This window comes from Entelurus aequoreus, linkage group LG05 (assembly GCF_033978785.1).
Source record: "Entelurus aequoreus isolate RoL-2023_Sb linkage group LG05, RoL_Eaeq_v1.1, whole genome shotgun sequence".
Taxonomy (NCBI): Eukaryota; Metazoa; Chordata; class Actinopteri; order Syngnathiformes; family Syngnathidae; genus Entelurus; species Entelurus aequoreus.
The window spans coordinates 59,773,947-59,793,663 of NC_084735.1; the positions used below are offsets into that span (position 1 = coordinate 59,773,947).

At 38.0% G+C, this 19,717-nt stretch overlaps 1 protein-coding gene across 2 annotated transcripts in view; it reads left to right on the forward strand.

The window, feature by feature from the left end:
- Nucleotides 1-6,640, forward strand: part of atp2a3 (ATPase sarcoplasmic/endoplasmic reticulum Ca2+ transporting 3) — a 170,955-nt gene extending 164,315 nt beyond the window's left edge. The window contains exons 20-22 of one of the 2 annotated variants that reach the window (XM_062048490.1): nt 4,020-4,137; nt 4,257-4,277; nt 4,346-6,640. In XM_062048490.1, coding sequence (XP_061904474.1) covers nt 4,020-4,137; nt 4,257-4,261 — 123 coding nt within the window. In that variant the 3' untranslated portion in view covers nt 4,262-4,277; nt 4,346-6,640. The remainder of the gene's footprint in view (nt 1-4,019; nt 4,138-4,256; nt 4,278-4,345) is intronic. The other variant, XM_062048489.1, reaches the window with a different exon arrangement.
- The last annotated feature ends 13,077 nt before the right edge of the window (nt 6,641-19,717 follow it).

Below are 19,717 nucleotides of genomic sequence, written 5' to 3' on the forward strand. Positions count from 1 at the left end.
ATATATATATATATATATATATATATACAGTCACGATCAAAAGTTTACATACACTTGTAAAGAACATAATGTCATGGCTGTCTTGAGTTTCCAATACTTTGTACAAGTCTTATTTTTTTTGTGATAGAGTGATTGGAGTACATACTTGTTGGTCACAAAAAACATTCATGAAGTTTGGTTCTTTTGTGAATTTATTATGGATCTACTGAAAATGTGACCAAATCTGCTGGGTCAAAAGTATACATACAGCAATGTTAATATTTGGTTACATGTCCCTTGGCAAGTTTCACTGCAATAAGGTGCTTTTGGTAGCCATCCACAAGCTTCTGGCAAGCTTCTGGTTGAATTTTTGACCACTCCTCCTGACAAAATTGGTGCAGTTCAGCTTAATGTGTTGATTTTCTGATATAGACTTGTTTCTTCAGCATTGTCCACACGTTTAAGTCAGGACTTTGGGAAGGCCATTCTAAAACCTTAATTCTTGCATGATTTAGCCATTCCTTTCCACTTTTGACGTGTGTTTGGGGTCATTGTTCTGTTGGAACACCCAACTGCGCCCAAGACCCAACCTCTGGGCTGATGATTTTAGGTTTTCCTGAAGAATTTGGAGGGAATCCTCCTTTTTCCTTGTCCCCTTTACTCTCTGTAAAGCACCAGTTCCATTGGCAGCAAAACAGGCCCAGAGCATAATACTACCACCACCATGCTTGGTGGTGGGAATGGTGTTCCTGGGATTAAAGGCCTCACCTTTTCTCCTCCAAACATATTGCTGGGTATTGTGGCCAAATAGCTAAATTTTAGTTTCATCTGACCACAGAACTTTTCTTCAGAAGGTCTTATCTTTGTCCATGTGATGTCCGATGAAACAAAAATTGAGTTGTTTGGCCACAATAACCAGCAATATGTTTGGAGGAGAAAAGGTGTGGCCTTTAATCGCAGGTACACCATACCTACCTTCAAGCATGGTGGTGGTAGTATTATGCTCTGGGCCTGTTTTGCTGCCAATGGAACTGGTGCGTTAAATGGGACAATGAAAAAGGAGGATTACCTCCAAATTTTTCAGGACAACCTAAAATCATCAGCCCAGAGGTTGGGTCTTGGGCGCCGTTGGGTGTTCCAATAGGACAATGACCCCAAACACATGTCAAAAGTGGTAAAGGAATGGCTATATGTATGTATGTGGGCTCTGTACCGAGGATGTCGTTGTGGCTTGTGCAGCCCTTTGAGACACTTGTGATTTAGGGCTATATAAATAAACATTGATTGATTGATTGATTGATATATCAGGCTAGAATTAAGTTTTAGAATGGCCTTCCCAAAGTCCTGACTTAAAAGTGTGGACAATGCTGAAGAAACAAGTCCATGTCAGAAAACCAACAAATTTAGCAGAACTGCACCAATTTTGTCGAGAGGAATGGTCAAAAATTCAACCAGAAGCTTGCCAGAAGCTTGTGGATGGCTACCAAAAGCGCCTTATTGCAGTGAAACTTGCCAAGGGACATGTAACCAAATATTAAAGGCCTACTGAAACCCACTACTACCGACCACGCAGTCTGATAGTTTATATATCAATGATGAAATCTTAACATTGCAACACATGCCAATACGGCCGGGTTAACTTATAAAGTGCAATTTTAAATATCCCGTTAAACTTCCTGTTGAAAACGTCTATGTATGATGACGTATGCGCGTGACGTCAATCTTTGAACCGAAAGTATTGGTACACCATTGAATCCAATACAAAAAGCTCTGTTTTCATATCAAAATTCCACAGTATTCTGGACATCTGTGTTGGTGAATCTTTTGCAATTTGTTTAATGAACAATGAAGACTGCAAAGAAGAAAGTTGTAGGTGGGATCGGTGTATTAGCGGCGGACTACAGCAACACAACCAGGAGGACTTTGAGATGGATAGCAGACGCGCTAGCCGCCGACCTCACCTTGACTTCCTCCGTCTCCGGGCCGCCGACCGCATCTATGATCGTCGCTCCGTCGATCGCTGGAATGCAGATGAGGGCTGGCGTAGGTGGATAGCTAATGTTTTTAGCATAGCTCTGTAGAGGTCCCGTTGCTAAGTTAGCTTCAATGACGTCGTTAGCAACAGCATTGTTAAGCTTCGCCAGCCTGGAAAGCATTAACCGTGTATTTACATGTCCATGGTTTAATAGTATTGTTGATTTTCTGTCTATCCTTCCAGTCAGGGGTTTATTTATTTTGTTTCTATCTGCATTTAAGCCCGATGTGCTATCACGTTAGCTCCGTAGCTAAAGAGCTTCGCCGATGTATTGTCGTGGAGATAAAAGTCACTGTGAATGTCCATTTCGCATTCTCGACTCTCATTTTCAAGAGGATATAGTATCCGAGGTGGTTTAAAATACAAATCCGTGATCCACAATAGAAAAAGGAGAAAGTGTGGAATCCAATGAACCCTTGTACCTAAGTTACGGTCAGAGCGAAAAAAGATACCTCCTGCACTACACTCTAGTCCTTCATTCTCACGTTCCTCATCCACAAATCTTTCATCCTCGCTCAAATTAATGGGGTAATCGTCGCTTTCTCTGAGTCTTTCAACCTGTGACGTCACACTACTTCCGGTACAGGCAAGGCTTTTTTTATCAGCGACCAAAAGTTGCGAACTTTATCGTCCATGTTCTCTACTAAATCCTTTCAGCAAAAATATGGCAATATCGCGAAATGATCAAGTATGACACATAGAATGGATCTGCTATCCCCGTTTAAATAAAAAAAATTCATTTCAGTAGGCCTTTAACATTGCTGTATATATACTTTTGACCCAGCAGATTTGATCACATTTTCAGTAGACCCAGAATAAATTCATAAAAGAACCAAACTTCATGAATGTTTTTTGTGACCAACAAGTATGTGCTCCAATCACTCTATCACAAAAAAATAAGAGTTGTAGAAATTATTGGCGACTCAAGACAGCCATGACATTATGTTCTTTACAAGTGTATATAAACTTTTGATCGCGACTGTATATACCGAGCGCGATGATGTCACGTTATCGATGGGAAAATGCTTTTTTAGACTATATGATTTTCCTGAGCAGCTAGGAGACACCGAGAGTAACAAGCGGTAGAAAATGGATTAGAAAAGACAGATTTAAAAAAATAATAATTAAAAAAAACAAAAACAAAAAAAACTTTTTTTTTTTTTTTTTAACTTGGGACTTCCCGCAGGCCGGATTTTGGACGGTGGAGTGCCGGATCCGGCCCGTAGGCCGTAGTTTGGGGACCCCTGGTTTTTGTTAACTGTTTACACCAAGGGTCCCCAAACTACGGCCCGCGGGCCGGATCCGACACGCAAAGTCCCAAGTAAAAAAAAAACTGATTTAAAAAATAAAAATAAATTTTTTAATCTGTTCTTTCTAATCCATTTTCTACCGCTTGTTACTCTCCTAGTGTGTCTCCTAGTTGTTCAGGCAAATCATATTGTCTAAAAATGCATTTCCCCATCGATACCGTGACATCATTGCGCTCAATATCTATATATATATATATATATCTATATACTGGGGATAGGTTGATTGGCAACACTAAAATTGGTCCTAGTGTGTGAATGTGAGTGTGAATGTTGTCTGTCTATCTGTGTTGGCCCTGCGATGAGGTGGCGACTTGTCCAGGGTGTACCCCACCTTCCGCCCGATTGTAGCTGAGATAGGCTCCAGCGCCCCCCGCGACCCCGAAGGGAATAAGCGGTAGAAAATGGATGGATGGATGTATATATATATATATATATATATATATATATATATATATATATATATATACACATTTATATATATACATTTATATATATAGATGTATATATATAAATATATATATACAGCCCGGCCCCCGGCCAATGCTTTTTAACTCAATGCGGCCCCTGAGTCAAAAAGTTTGAGAACCCCTTGTTTACACTATTGCTTACTTTGCGAGCTTCACACTGTTTACAATGTCAGCTAATTACATTAACTTTTCACAATGTTAACTGTTAACTTTGTTTCAATTGCTCAGCTGATCTTCCAAGTGACCCCACTATGTTGGTATCAGTGGGTTGTGGTCCTGAAGATTTCCATCCCAGTCATTCTACTTGATGAGGCGTTGAAGTATATTTCCCGGCACCATCTTGATGGTAATTTTAGTTTTTCTTGAGACGATATTCAACATTTGAAGTGTTTGTGAAAGTCCCAGAAATGTAATCATGTTTCATTCTTTGACAATCTTCTTTTCTCTCCTGCATTTTTAATGCAGCCTAAATCCTTCTTTGCGAAGGTACAAAGTATGTGTTAGCACTGCCGGAACTCCAGACTTTTAATGGCAACTTTGTTGTTTTTTGTCAGGTGATGATGACAAAAAGTACCGCAGAAGACTGCAGAACAACTGAAAAAGGAATCCCACTCAAACCCCCCCTTAGCCACAAGCCCCTTACCTTTACAAACGATGCACCACAACTTTAAAATAGATCAGCAAGAAAGAGAAGAGTAAGAAAAGTCAGCAAAAACGTTTTGGGGATCGTGTGTGTGTGTGTGTGTGTGTGTGTGTGTGTGTGTGTGTGTGTGTGGTGGGTTGGGCAGGGCGAGGCGGGTGCTGTGAGCACAACTATTTGAGTGTGATTGCATAATCTGCTGATACTGCCAGTGCTTCAGCTATTTCCATTCAACGAGTGTGATCCCACTTCTGACACCAAGCATCTTCATCATCACGCTTTGTCTTTTCTCTTGCCACAAAACAATTTCATGCAAAACTGGATGATCTTTTGCCGTCTCTGTTGGTGCTGAAATGGACCTACTTAAAGTTCAAATCTTTTATTTAATTTCATTTATTTACAGAAACACTGTGGCCACATATACTGTACACAAAATATATACATGGAAAAAAAGGGCAACATTTGCCAGTAATTATTATTATTTAATATTTATGTACTGATCATACACCACAGCTGAGTACAACATACATTCATACTGTTTATACAGTATGTATATGCTACTTTCATACAGTTTATACAGTATGTAATAATTTCATAAAGTCTACACAGTGTACCATAATATACATTTCCAGTCTCACAGATTACAAAAAAAACTAAAAAAATAACTAAGTATAACATTTTGATTTTAATTTAATGACAATATGACACAAAGTAATTGTTTTCTCCCATGAAAACTTCAATCAATGATGACAGATTCATTTCAAATCACAATATTTGTTGTTCATAATGAGTGAAGGATTGGCGAGCAGGTTGTCTCAGAAGGCACACGATAAAGTAAGTTTAATATGAATATTTCATCTATTTGTATGTATGAATAATTGTAACTCAAAGTTTTAGACCCAAGTTTGATTTTCTTGCGATTTAGTACTTTGATTTCTTGCTCTGCCTGCTTTCTAAGCGTTTTAAAAATCCATATTTGACAGTAAACTGATACAGTAAATTGTGTTAAAAAATATATTAATTATAATATTGTTTTACTGTAAAATATGTGACAGTAAATAATTGTACAGTAAAATATTTTACAGCAAAATATGTTACAGTAAGATTATGTTACAGTAAAATATGACACAGTCAAAATATTTCACACTAAATTCATGTATTGGACTCAAACAAACATGTCTTTGAAGTATTTTTGTTTTTTTGGTTATTTTTTGTCTGCTTTCTTAGCGATTTAATTTTTGGTATGAGTTAAGTTAAAAACATTGTCAAAGACTAAACAAAACTTACATTTTAACGTTTTAGCTGCAAGAAAAAATGAAATGAAGTTTTCCTTTCCTGGTTGTCAATATCATCATTGATATATGATAATTATTTACTACTGAACATGCAATACTGTACAAAAGATGAATATATGATTGCATGAAATAATATTTATATAATATTACTGTAATAACCACAATAGAGTTTTTTCTTTTTCCTTTCAGCATGTTTTGACCTTTTTTGTAGATTATTAATTTGTGTTTGGTTTTCTGGGGTTTTGTTTCTGACTGTGGCAATAATATGATGCAAGGATTATGATTATTAATATCTGCACTCATGCATTCTGGCTGATGAAGTTTTTTTTTTAAGGACATTTAATTCGATGCTTTCAATCAGACTGTCCTCGTGGTATTTTTGGCATCATAATATATATATGAATATTTCCTGAGTTCATATCAATAACACCACTACCAACGAGAGTCTCGAGATGTATTGTCTCTAGAGCTTGACAAAAAATCTGTGAAAAATAATATTTTCTTGTTAATATTATTTTGCATAGTATCAAGTTTGGACAGCATTTTATAAATGATAATGACATGGAAATAAAGATTATTTATCTTGTTATTTTTCTGACTGTTTCATTTACTCTTTTTACGGCAGTATTAGAAATATTATATGTAAAACAATAAATACTGTGAACCGAATTATTTTAAGGGTAAAAACTATTAAAACGTTTTTTAACCAAAATCAAAAATCAACGTAATTATATATTTGTACCATTTCAGCAAATGGAAAACACTAACATGCACCCTTTCAACCAGAAGAGAGCGATATTGCATCATATAATCTAAGTAGGGAGATGCTTGATCAAACCTGATCCCTGTGAACATGTTTTGTCTTCAATAAAGACCAGCTAGAAATGAAAGAAGTGATACCTCCCAGACAAAGATTGTGTTTTTATGAAGGAAATACATTGATTATTGTTGTTGTTGCCTAAATTCATTAAACTAAATTGCTTCCTTTGATAGAATGACTTGCAGTAACTTAGTGCTGTTAGTTAAATAGTATGAAATACAATAACTTAGATATCTACTTATCTATTTTATTCTTATAGTTACAAATTATTTACTGTTAGTTAAATAGTAATAGTGTTATGTTTGCAGAAGGAGTGACGGCAATATTGGGGCAATATTGCTCTATGTATTTATTATATGTATTAATGAATATATATAAGAAACAATACTATGAAAATAAACTATTAATCAACTAGAGAATGGAGTGTGACAAAATCCAAGAGAGTGTATGGCGTAAGATTATGTGTAGGAATTAATTGCTGAGTGTTACCAGAAGTGATGAGTGAGAGGCGGAAGATCAGGAGGAAAAAGCAGCGCTCTGAGGTCCGTGAGGCAAGCAGGAAGTCGGGGGCTAAGCGGGACGAAGAAGGTCCGTGTCCCAGCGGGTGGTCGAGATCCAACAGGCAGTCAGGAAAGCAAAGGAAACGCGGGGTTGAGACGAGACGCACAGCTCGAAAACAGGAACGGGGATCTGCTGCAGGAACGACACGAAACAACAATGAAACACGGAGGAGAAAACAGAGAGAGAGCAGGAATGCATCAAGCATGTATCAGGCTTACTGTACGGGAACGGATGGTTACGTTCTGGCACGGAACGCAGGTCTGCATTGGCTTAAGAAGCCCAGTCAGATCATCACCGACAGGTGCGCAGATTGCATATTGAATGCAGCTGCCGATTGAGTGACGCGTGCAGGAGAGGAGCGGCCGTGGGCGTGTCCCGAGGTGCGCTCCGCGGGGCTCCTTGAGGAATGTGCATTGGCATGCGCCTGGGCCGTGACAGTACCCCCCTCGTTACGGACTGATTCCAGATGTCCTAGGGTTGAGAGCAGAACAAAGACATCAAGAGACAGGGTAGGGCGGAGGGGTGAACTGGAGGTGGGTTGCCGGCCCAAGTGTCCCCGAATCCACCAGGGACGAGTCTGGTGGCAGCGGCGAGTATAACGCTGCTGTGGCCGGCGAGGTGGGCGACCAAGGAATGGCCACCTTCTTGGCCATCGGGAAGGCGGACGCGAGTGGCGCCAGAACCACAGCAAGCCTACTGGATACCTGTCCATGTCCAGGGCGTAGCTGCTGTTGGCACAGAAAGCGTCCATGCTCTGGCCACAGAGGGCGCCTCGTGCAGGCGCCCGGCCAGCTGGAGGTCGCGGAGGCGACGATGTTGGCGACGAGGAGGATGGCAGCGTCGTGGAAAGGTCCGCCAGAGGCGAGGAGGCTGAGGTCGCCGGAGTCAGAGATGAGGTAACAGGCTGAGGAGCTGGCCAAGGTGCAGAAGCAGGCGCTGCTGACATGGGGGGCCGTCTGGGTGCGGGTGCTGGCTCGGGGGCCAGTCTGGGAGCGGGTGCTGGCTCGGGGGCCAGTCTGGGAGCGGGTGCTGGCTCGTGGGCCAGCCTGGGAACGGGTGCTGGCTCGGGGGCCAGACTTGGAGCGGGTGCTGGCTCGGGGGCCAGTCCTGGAGCGTGTGTACATACATCAACATGTTATAATTGAATTATTTTCTGAAAATATGTTTCATCATCTGAATTCACTGGTAAATGATGAATTTGCAACTCTTCATAAAATGTGTAATCTGATCGGCTAATATCTTCTATTTTTCTACTTCATCTTTCAGCAGAAAATAAAAACTGTAAAGATTTTTAAATTTACCATCATAAAATAGTTTATAGGGAATATTGTGCCATAATGTGATATATTGTTTATCAAAGTCATGTGTTTATTGTTTGACTGTACTTACTGTAGTTTCTATTGAGCGCTGCATAAAAGGAAATAAAAATCACAAGCAAATTATATCAATGTATTTGTATTACAGTACAATAAATATATTAATTATAATATTGTTTAACTCCTTGTTCATTAAACACTCGAAAAATAATGCAAAATAGACCAATATCTTCTAAAAGAGTGAAAAAACATACATAAGAATAAATAAAAAAGTCTGACTTTTTTCTTATATTTTTTATGTGTTATTTTGTAATGTGGACCCCATTGACACTTTGTAATTGTTCATCCTTTTTTGGAATACGTTGTGAGCCAATAAAACCTGTGACCACAAAATGATTCACTTTGGGCAATTTTGCTGAAAATTAAAATTAATGTTTTATAAAAGTAATTTCAGATTATATATATGTATGAATATATATGTACAGTGAGGGCATCACTCATGGTAAGAAAAGTGAGGAATTAGCCCAGAACTACACGGCAGGAGCTGGTGAATGACCTGAAGAGAGCTGGGACCAGTTTCCTTGGCTACTATCAGTACAACACTACGGCGTAGTGGTTTAAAACCATGCATCGCATGGAAGGTTCCCCTGCCTAAGTCAGCCCATGACCAGGCCCGTCTGAAGTTTGCCAATGGCCATCTGGATGATCCAGAGGAGTCATGGGAGAAAGTCATGTGGTCAAATGAGACCAAAATAGAACTTTTTGGTATAAAATCCCCTCGTCGGGTTTGGAGGAAAAAGAAGGATGAGTATCATCCCAAGAACACTATCCCTACAGTGAAGCATGGGGGTGGAAACATCATGCTTTGGGGGTGCTTTTCAGCAAAGGGGACAGGACGACTGCACTGTCTTAAAGGCCTACTGAAACCCACTACTACCGACCACGCAGTCTGATAGTTTATATATCAATGATGAAATCTTAACATTGCAACACATGCCAATACGGCCGGGTTAACTTATAAAGTGCAATTTTAAATTTCCCGCTAAACTTCCGGTTGAAAACGTCTATATATGATGACGTATGCGCGTGACGTCAATCGTTGAAAGGAAAGTATTGGTACCCCATTGAATCCAATACAAAAAAGCTCTGTTTTCATCTCAAAATTCCACAGTATTCTGGACATCTGTGTTGGTGAATCGTTTGCAATTTGTTTAATGAACAATGAAGACTGCAAAGAAGAAAGTTGTAGGTGGGATCGGTGTATTAGCGGCTGGCTGTAGCAATACAACCAGGAGGACTTTGACTTGGATAGCAGATGTGCTAGCCGACGCTAGCCGCCGACTGCACAGATGATCGGGTGAAGTCCTTCGTCCTTCCGTCGATCGCTGGAACGCAGGTGAGCACGGGTGTTGATGAGCAGATGAGGGCTGGCTGGCGTAGGTGGAGCGCTAATGTTTTTATCATAGCTCTGTGAGGTCCCGTTGCTAAGTTAGCTTCAATGGCGTCGTTAGCAACAGCATTGTTAAGCTTTGCCAAGCTGGGAATTATTAACCGTGTAGTTACACTACCGTTCAAAAGTTTGGGGTCACCCAAACAATTTTGTGGAATAGCCTTCATTTCTAAGAACAAGAATAGACTGCCGAGTTTCAGATGAAAGTTCTCTTTTTCTGGCCATTTTGAGCGTTTAATTGACCCCACAAATGTGATGCTCCAGAAACTAAATCTGCTCAAAGGAAGGTCAGTTTTGTAGCTTCTGTAACGAGCTAAACTGTTTTCAGATGTGTGAACATGATTGCACAAGGGTTTTCTAATCATCAATTAGCCTTCTGAGCCAATGAGCAAACACATTGCACCATTAGAACACTGGAGTGATAGTTGCTGGAAATGGGCCTCTATACACCTATGTAGGTATTCCACCAAAAACCAGACATTTGCAGCTAGAATAGTCATTTACCACTGTAGTAGAATTTCTGACCTTGGACCTATATTGCATGTCTGTCAAGAATGTACGCTCATTTAATTTCTCTTCTATTCTGTGCCAGTGGGACAAAAGTGAATATTAAGTCGTGCCAACCTGTCTACAGAATGTGTTGACTGTCTGAAGGATTCGAGTTGTTATGGAACAGATAGGGAAAACAAAAAGACATTGACGCACTAGATAACAAACAATGACGCACAAGAGACATATAAAAAATGGCAGAAGACCGGAACTCGACAGTGATTTTGGCTTGTGTGTGTCTTGTTTACTCCGGAGTAACATGTGGTCTGTCTGCACGGCCAACTTAATTCAACCTGCACTTCTGATAATGGGTAAATACATTTGTTGTACTAAACTACTTTTGTTGCCTGCTTAAGCTTCGGACAATCCACTACACAAATTGGCGTCACGAACAGGATGGTTTAGAAGCTACAGGTCGACAGCCGCTCCCGCTCTCTCTGTCAGGCAGACAGTGTGTTGCACGCGCGCATCACAAGGTAAGCGTTTTGCTTAAAGTGTAAACATTTTCTGCCTGGAGAGAGCCGGATCGATAAGACTAATTGCTGAATCTATTTTTGATAAAAGATAGGTTTAGTCAGGTTCTCCAAAAACAACCTGGACTGGGGTAAATTATGGTTGGATTGAGTTGTTTTATATGTGATCATTTGTCTGTGTGTTTGTTGAAAACTTGTGATTTCTTGTTTTTAACATAAGGGGATTGTTGATAGAATGTTGGTGGTTTGGAGTGTTTTTGAAGCATAGACGATGTGAGACGAAAAATTTCTTTTAACCTCTTCATCCTCTGTCGTTGCTGGCAGAGGATGCTTCTTGCTGCAAGTGCATCAGATTAGTCAGAGTTGGATACAGCTAAATTATAGGCAAGATTTGCTAACTGGTGTGACATTTGGCCCATATAAATTGATGACGTCTATGAAGGTGCAACATATCTGTTTATGTGGAAACTGCAGCGGTGGGAAAAGCCTCTTATAGGTGACCGCTCATTGACTCCGGTAAAGGAGATCAACTGAGCGGATAGCTGTCACGACGAATTTGGAAATTTGCTGCAAATAGACAGGTATTGATCGGGCTGCATATGGTAGAGCTTTGGTGAAACTTGGTGAAACTGTATGGACTGACCAGACACGAGTCTGTAGGATTGCGGGGTGATTCCCAGTGGTCCTACTGGGCGTTAGGCCAGGTTTTTTCCGTGATGGTCAGGGATAACGCAGGTGCTGCTCCAATGAAACGGGTTAATCGCCGTTTTATGAGCAATGATGGAACCTGGTTTTTGTGATATGACACGGCCGATTCCACAAAAGTATGCGTGCATTAGTTGTTTATATTTGTCCGGACAATGGGGTGGTATGGTAATTTAACAATGTGTGTGTATAATGATGAATGCTGAAATGTGTGTGTATTGAGTGAGTCAGTTTATGTTGGTACATTTAGATATATGCGTAATTTAATAACTTTTGTGTAGCACCTGGTTTCTTATCTGGTTTAATTCCCCCCCCCCCCCTTCCTTTTCCTCACCTCCCAACCTCCCTTCACGCTTTTTCTCACAGCCCCGCTATCTGTAAAAGTTGGGAAATTGTCCAAAATGTGTGTGTGTGTGAGAAAATAGACAAAGTTATGTACAGAAAACACATGAGTGAATGATCCATCCATATAATTATTTTCTTCCGCTTATCAAGAGGTTGGATCGCGGAGGCAGCAGCCTAAGCAGGGAAGCTCCCCCTCTTTGGCGCTGCGAGTGAATTCCAGTCATTTGAATTTGTTTTTAACTATACTGGTGATTGTGACTGTGCGATATTACAGTTGTTTTACACACTGAGATTTTGAGTACGGGAAAAAAGGCTCTTGCTCGCTGGTAAATTCTCTGTGTGCGAGTGACTGTGTGACGCATATAAAAAAAAAAAAAAAAAAAAAAGGAGTCTCAGCTGGGAGACATTTTGAGATAAGAGTGTGTCAGAAGTGGCGAGGCTGTGTGAGTGACAGCTGCGTGAGGCGTGGGCCGAAGAGGTGTGACACTGTTAGCATAGCATTGAGCTAGGTTAGCATTGAGTTAGCATAGCATTGGATTAGATTAGCATTGAGCTAGTTTAAAAAATATATATATATATATATATATATATATATATATATATATATATATATATATATATATATATATATATATATATATATATATATATATATATATATATATATATATATATATAGTGGACAGCTGTACTCAAATCTGAAGAGAAGGCTGACAGGTTGGTTTTGATAATAGGAAAAATAAAATATACTGTATATGAATAAATAAACATTTAAATATCAACACATACATTTGGACTGGGACATTGAAGCATTGTTAAATTCATTAGTCATTAATTATGTGTGTAATATACTGTATTGAACAGCCTTGTTGCTTATCTGATCCATCCAGTTGCTGTGTGGAAGTTGAGACAAACACACACACACACACGCACATCATAGAGTAGGACACATTGTAATTTTGAATTAATAGTTATACAACAAATAAATTAATAATATTGAATTTAAATTTGATAAAGATAAATTGATTATACATTGACATTTTATTTTTTTTTAGGAATAAACACACAATAAAATAAAAGTTACATTTATATTCTAAAAACATCTAAGGGCATCTGTGCAAACTGTGAAACATAGAGTCTGAAGAAGTACAGAAAAGAGGCGCCAACACTCAGCGCCATAGTCAAAACAAAACGTAGAGAAGCGTTAAACAAATTCTAATCAGAAGGAAGACAGACCAAAATATGAGAACTTAAGTAAACAGACAGCAAGTAAACCAGAAATAATAATGTAAATAAATAACAAAGAAAGCAAATTTCTATGTGACATTGGTGCATGTAGAATTACAAATAGAGAATAAAACAAAATGGAAATAACTGTCTGCAAGATGAGCATGACGTCATGAATTGTGCTCGGGTTAGTAATAGATAGATAGATAGACATATAAAACGTTATTGATTCCTTCAGGAGAGTTCCCTCAGGAAGAAGAAGTAAAAAGTAAACAGTAACTAATAAGGGTATAATTGGAAACAAAATAGAAAAATATTACAAGGAGAATAAAAATAGAACAGTAAAATAAGAGAAACTAGGCATTAACGACCATGATATAAAAAAGTATTGCACTGTTATTGTTTTGCATTCCCTGTCATCCTAGCCCCCCCCCCAAAGAGGAGTTGTACAGTCTAATGATGTATGAGACAAAGGATTTTTTATAGTTTACAATTTTTATATTTTTATTAACCAGTAGTTCTCAAAGGAGGATATGGTGTTTCTGCCCGGACAAAAAAGGGGGGTACTTGAAGGTATGCCAAGGGGTACCTGAGATTTTAAATATTTTAAAATAGCGACAATTCAAAATCCTTAATAAATATAATTATAGAAGAATAATTCTTCAACAAAATAAATATTTAGAATTAAGTTCACGAGCCCAGATGGATCTCTATTACAATATCCAAAGAAGGTTGATGATTGATTATATGTATAGAAATCTTTATTATAATTTAATCACTTGTTTAATTTTTAAAACGTTTTAGTTATTCTTATATTTTTTTGTCCAAATAAGTCAATTAAGACCACAACAAATGAGCAATATGGTGCACTGTTATACAATTTAATAAATCAGAAAATGATGACATTATGCTGTATTTTATTTTTTTATTTTACTGGGAAAAAAGGTTGAAAACCACTGCCCTAAATCATATCTAAAGCTAAAATTATTTTATAAGACTGATTATTTTGGATTATTGTGTTTGTATTGTGAGAGAAGGAGAGAAAGTGAGAGAGAGAGGAAGAGAGAGCAGGTGAAAAAACAGAATGAGGGTGAAGAGGATGGTTTGAGAAAATATGGGAAAAGGATGTTTATAACCTTACGTTATGTGAATGGTTTCTAGGAGAACAGAAAATAGAAACATTGTGTGAAGTGTAAGGAAGAGATGGATACAGGATGTTGTTTGTAAAGGAAAACGAAAGTGAAGAAAAGATAAGAAAGTGACAAATGAAGGTATTCGTAAATGGTATGCTGTTGATTGTGGTTAGCTGCAAGTTTGTTTAATTGTTTGTTTGTTTAGTTGTTTGAGTGAAAGGGGAAGAAATCAATAGGAATAATTACATGCAAAATGGAATAAAACTATGAGTGCGATAGATAATGAATGAATAAATGAAATAAGTTTATTTTGGTCATATAATCAACCATCAACCAATTTGTGTGAGCAGTTTAACAGTAAATTAGACATATTAACAATCATACACATTTACACACAGAAAAGAAAAGAAAAAGAATGACCGAAAAAAGAATAGGCGGAAGCCAAAGCTTATATTGCCCTGTGATATACATTTACTGAACATTAAATTACCTGGAACATCAACGTTAAAAGATGAAAGTAATTGTTACTATATTTTATAATGTTCAAAAAACTTTACCTTTCAAGGGTCTCCAAAACCATAACAAAAAACTACATGTGTTTAGCTCATCACTGAGGATGGTACATCATTTAACTCCTAAAACTGAAATACATTTGTGTTTTTATTTTTTATTTTACTTGACCTATTTTAAAAACCAATATCCCCCGTAAATGATAGTTTTCTCCTCATAATGTAAATAAGCTAAGAATACAAACTGGAAGGCTGTTGTTCTTTACTCGGAAACATAATTGCCATTGTTTTAAAATTAAATTATCTGAACATTTAACACATTATGACTTATAAAAATAGATTGGTATGATCATAACAATAATGCTTTGTGTAATATTGAAATGAACCTTTTAAGTTTAAGTGTTGGGTCTATATTTCTTCTATAAACATTTCCCCAAACTTCAAAACAATATTACATATGGAAAAATAAATGAATAATATAACATGTGCAGACATTGCTTAATCAGCATGTGTTTTACTTTATACCGAATAGCAATGGATTTGGATATTTTTCTTTAATATGTTCAATATGTGGCTTCCAACATATTTATGATCAATTATTATTCTCAAGAAGTTAGTTCATATACTCTGTCAAGTTACTCTTTCTGGTAAAGATTTAGTCTTATTAATTTCTACATATTGAGATCTATTACTTAAAATAACTACTTAACCACTGTTGTGAAACACTTTTAATTTATGGGAGTATTGGGATAGGATTGAGGAAGATGTCTGCTGTGGTGGTGTTTAGTTTGGAAATTAATTTAATAAAAGTAACTTTAAAGTGCAGTCTGACATTTTTAGTTTGGAGTAATTTATATTTTTATTTAGACATTGCAGTACACCATACTTCTGGATGTTGAGCTAGAAGAGGATAATGGCATGACAGAATAAAGTTAGAGTTAAAGTTGGGGTGCCAGTGATTGTCACACACACACTGGGTGTGGTGGAATTTGTCCTCTGCATTTGGCCCATCCCCGTGATCGCCCCTGGGAGGTGGGGGGAGCGGTGGGCAGCAGCGGTGCCGCGCCCGGGAATCATTTTTTGGTGATTTGGCTCCCAAATGTTTTATAGTCTTTGGTATGACTCGGCCGGGGTTTTGAACTTGCGACCTGCCGATCTCAGGGCGGACACTCTAACCACTAGGCCACTGAGATGAAGGAGGCAAGCCAAATCTCAACAGCTGTCAGTTAGCTATAGATTTTGAGAGTATAATGCGAATAACTATAACTTACAACTGTTTGCTGAATAGTGTTGAATAATAATTACAAATAACAGCCTACATTAATAATTAGAATAAGAGCCGATATGTAAAGTATTAAAAAGGAGAAGTGTGATTAGGCCTGGCGCTTAGAGCATGGCCTTGTGTGTTTGTTGTGACTAGGTTGGATAACCAGTCGGAGACAGGCAAGGCAAGGCGGGGCAGCTTTGTTTGTGTGGCGTTTTTCATGCAACAAAGTGAAATGAAAGAAAATAAAAGCAAAATTAAAATGGAGACAATAAAAATAAACACAGTGCGGACGTTAAAAGTTAAAAGATTAAAAGATTTAGCTGAAAGATAAGGAGAAACGTGAATAAAAACATTCTTTTGTTTTGGAGAATATCACGCACAGCGGGAGGTCAGAGTGCAAGCATGACAGCTTGCTCGCGCCTACTGATAGACAAATGATAGTTTAAATTAACTTATAGATAATCTTTAAGTGAATTAAAAGGGTACTTAAATACACATGAAGTAGTACGTATAATCTTTGAATTAAGGTTATTGATTAGCATTTAATGGGATAGTTAAGACTGTAATTTTAAAAACGTGATATGCAAAATTGAACTAACCGAGAGGATATGAAAACGATGGGTGTACATGTTTTGAGTTCCAAATTCTGCAGGAAAAAACCTCAACAAAACGTAAAACCATACAGACGGACTTGGGTGGTAGCCACGGTTGTGCTAGGTCAAGCGAGGGTGGAAAGGATATGCAGCCGGGGGACTGCCAACTTCTCTGAACAAGACAAGCTCCAAAGTTGTAGCCAGAACATGCTCACAAAAAATACAGGTGTGACAGCAGGACGAACAGCAGGATACAAACAGGCCCCTGCTGGACATAAGTGTCAACGGACAATGTTCAACACAATCTTTGAAGCATTCCTTTGTGGTCAACCTGCACACACCCTGTAATGACCTGCTTACGAACTGTGCCCTGACAATTCAATACCGCACAGAAGGAACTTCCTGATGTTGCCTGACAGCACGACATCAGCTGACAACTACCGGGGACGCCTCCCAGGAACGAGTGGAGGACGGGGACTGCTCCAACTGTCCTAGCACTGGCTGACTGAGGTGCGTCCGTGTGTCCTGCCACCCAAACCGCCAAAGTGTATGATCACCAATTAGACGACTCATAATAGGAGCCTTTTGACTCTTATATATGGTGGGACTCAAGGTATGGCCGCTCATGTGAACTATCCTTACAACAATTAGAATGGTGTAAGATGGACAACTAATGACCCACATTGTTCCCTCTGTCCTGCCTACGAAACCAAAAATTTAGGTCAAATGATAAAACAGGGCGTAGCTGCCGCTGATTGAACCGATACGCTAATACCACATTTTTAATTATTTCGGTTGTCTGTTAAAAACATAGCTATTGGTTGCAATTTGGACATTCCTGCTGTAGGCTACAAGGAGCTAGCAGCTATACAACAGCTGAGCTAAAATAACAAATTTAAGCATATCAAAAAATTGTAGTTGCTTATTACATACACAAAGTCGCTTAGAGACAGAAGTCTGTAGAAAGTATTCAGTAACAAACGTGTCCGCATTATTAAACTTTCTACCACAGGAAACATACTGAACAAATATAGCAGTTATTGTCAGACTCTAATCCGGATTACCTTGTCTATCAGAGACATGGTTAAAACCCACAACACCTTTACGTTGTAATTAATGTCCCGGGGGACAAGATTACAGAAAAGACAGATCGAGTGACAAAGGGGGGAGGAATTATGATTTATGAAAGGGAAAACATTAAAAGTAGATCAATTTGAGTATGTTGAAATTAAAATGACATTTTCCTCAGAAATGTATTTCAAGGTAATTGTAGTATACCGACCGACCACAGCTAAAGACATTTTTCTTGATTCATTTTCAGACATCCTCAAACAGCATAGTATGAAAGAAGTAACGTCATGGGGGACGTTAATCTGGACTGGTTAAATAAAACACGTAGAAAGAAACGTAAGGGTATTATAAACGGCTTCTATATGGTACAAATGATAAGCAGCCCTACTAGAATTACAATTGGATGACAAAAATCAAAGAGAACATCTGTAAATACACGAATACAAAACCAGAAAGAAGAGTGCTAAAATAAAAATACCATTGGATTCTAATAAAGACATGAGGACTCCGCTCTCATAAGAGCAATTATAACAGGTCTAAATACAGATCGTATGATTTAAAAGTTTGGAGGAACAAAGTTACAATGTTTATGCGGAAGTGTAATGCTGACTTTCACTTAGAATTAATCAAAGCTGCAAAAGGGAACAATAGAGAGTTATGGAAAACCAGATACAAACTTACGGAAAGAGATCAAACAAGAAACAACACTATAACATTAAATATCAACGGCGCTACTATCGCAGACAGTCTGGACATAAGTAATAATTTTAATGAACATTTCATCCAGTCTGTACAAACCCTGAATAAAAAGTCCCTCAAAATCAGTGCAAATAATTGTCATTTATTCAGGATGGACTAATTTTAGAATTAACAAATGAAACAAAGTTATACAAAATCTTCACTGCATTATCAGACTCACGATCTAGAGATATATATATGGGTTGGACACTATCTTCCTAAAAACATATAAGGATTGTATTATTGCTCGTATAACAACGATTGATAAATAAATCAATAACGGAAAACACTTTCCCTACCACGTCGAGAAACTGCTACTATGATTAAATCCATAAAGCAGGAAATAAAGAAGACCAGAACATGTACAGACCAATTAGCCTTCTCCCCGTTATAACAAAAGGAATAGAAAATTTGAAGTTAAAAGGTGGCTTTGGAGCAATCAAGGCTGCTCACACGGTCACTAAGATGGGCATTATGTTGACACATCAATTTAATGAGTATTATATTTATCCATGAGAGCATTTTTGTTGTAAATTGTGAGGTATGGCTGTTAAAAGCTTGGTTGTTGTTATGAATGATGACAGATGTGAACAAGAGCATGTATTGTCTTTGTGTGATGATGTAAATAAGGTGTGGTTGTATTGTATGTTAAGTATGTGTGCATGAAGGGGCATTTGGTGACTTTTCTTAAAATTGATTACATGCTACAGTATGATTATTTTTGATTAATTATTGATTATTATGAATGTATATAAATTATGATTAATTAGTGTCATAATTGTTTTGCTTGATTTTTGGATCCCTTTAATTTAGGTAGCCAGGGACTACAGATGGAAAGTAGCTATTTAGATATAATCTGGTACAGAACATATGTGTTTCTGAACTTAATGTTTCTGTGCATTGTCCCATCATAGAGAGACTAAATTAAATACAACTATTTAGTGAATTATTGAAGCCACAATAATTCACTAGGTGTTGTAAAATATCAAAGTACTGTTGCAAAAGCGAACAGTGACCTCAAACATGACCTGTCCTCCGCCTCTGTTCTTGCTGCACTTGACTATCAGCTGTCTTTTCTTTTTCTTGGATGTTTCTGAAACTACTAATACTACTACTACTATTACTATTACTATTACTATTACTACGACTAACACTGTCCCTGTGAGAGGGACAGAGGGGGGAGGTGAGTTTGGATTGGGTCAAGTTTGAGCGTGTTGAGGTTTTATTTAATCGA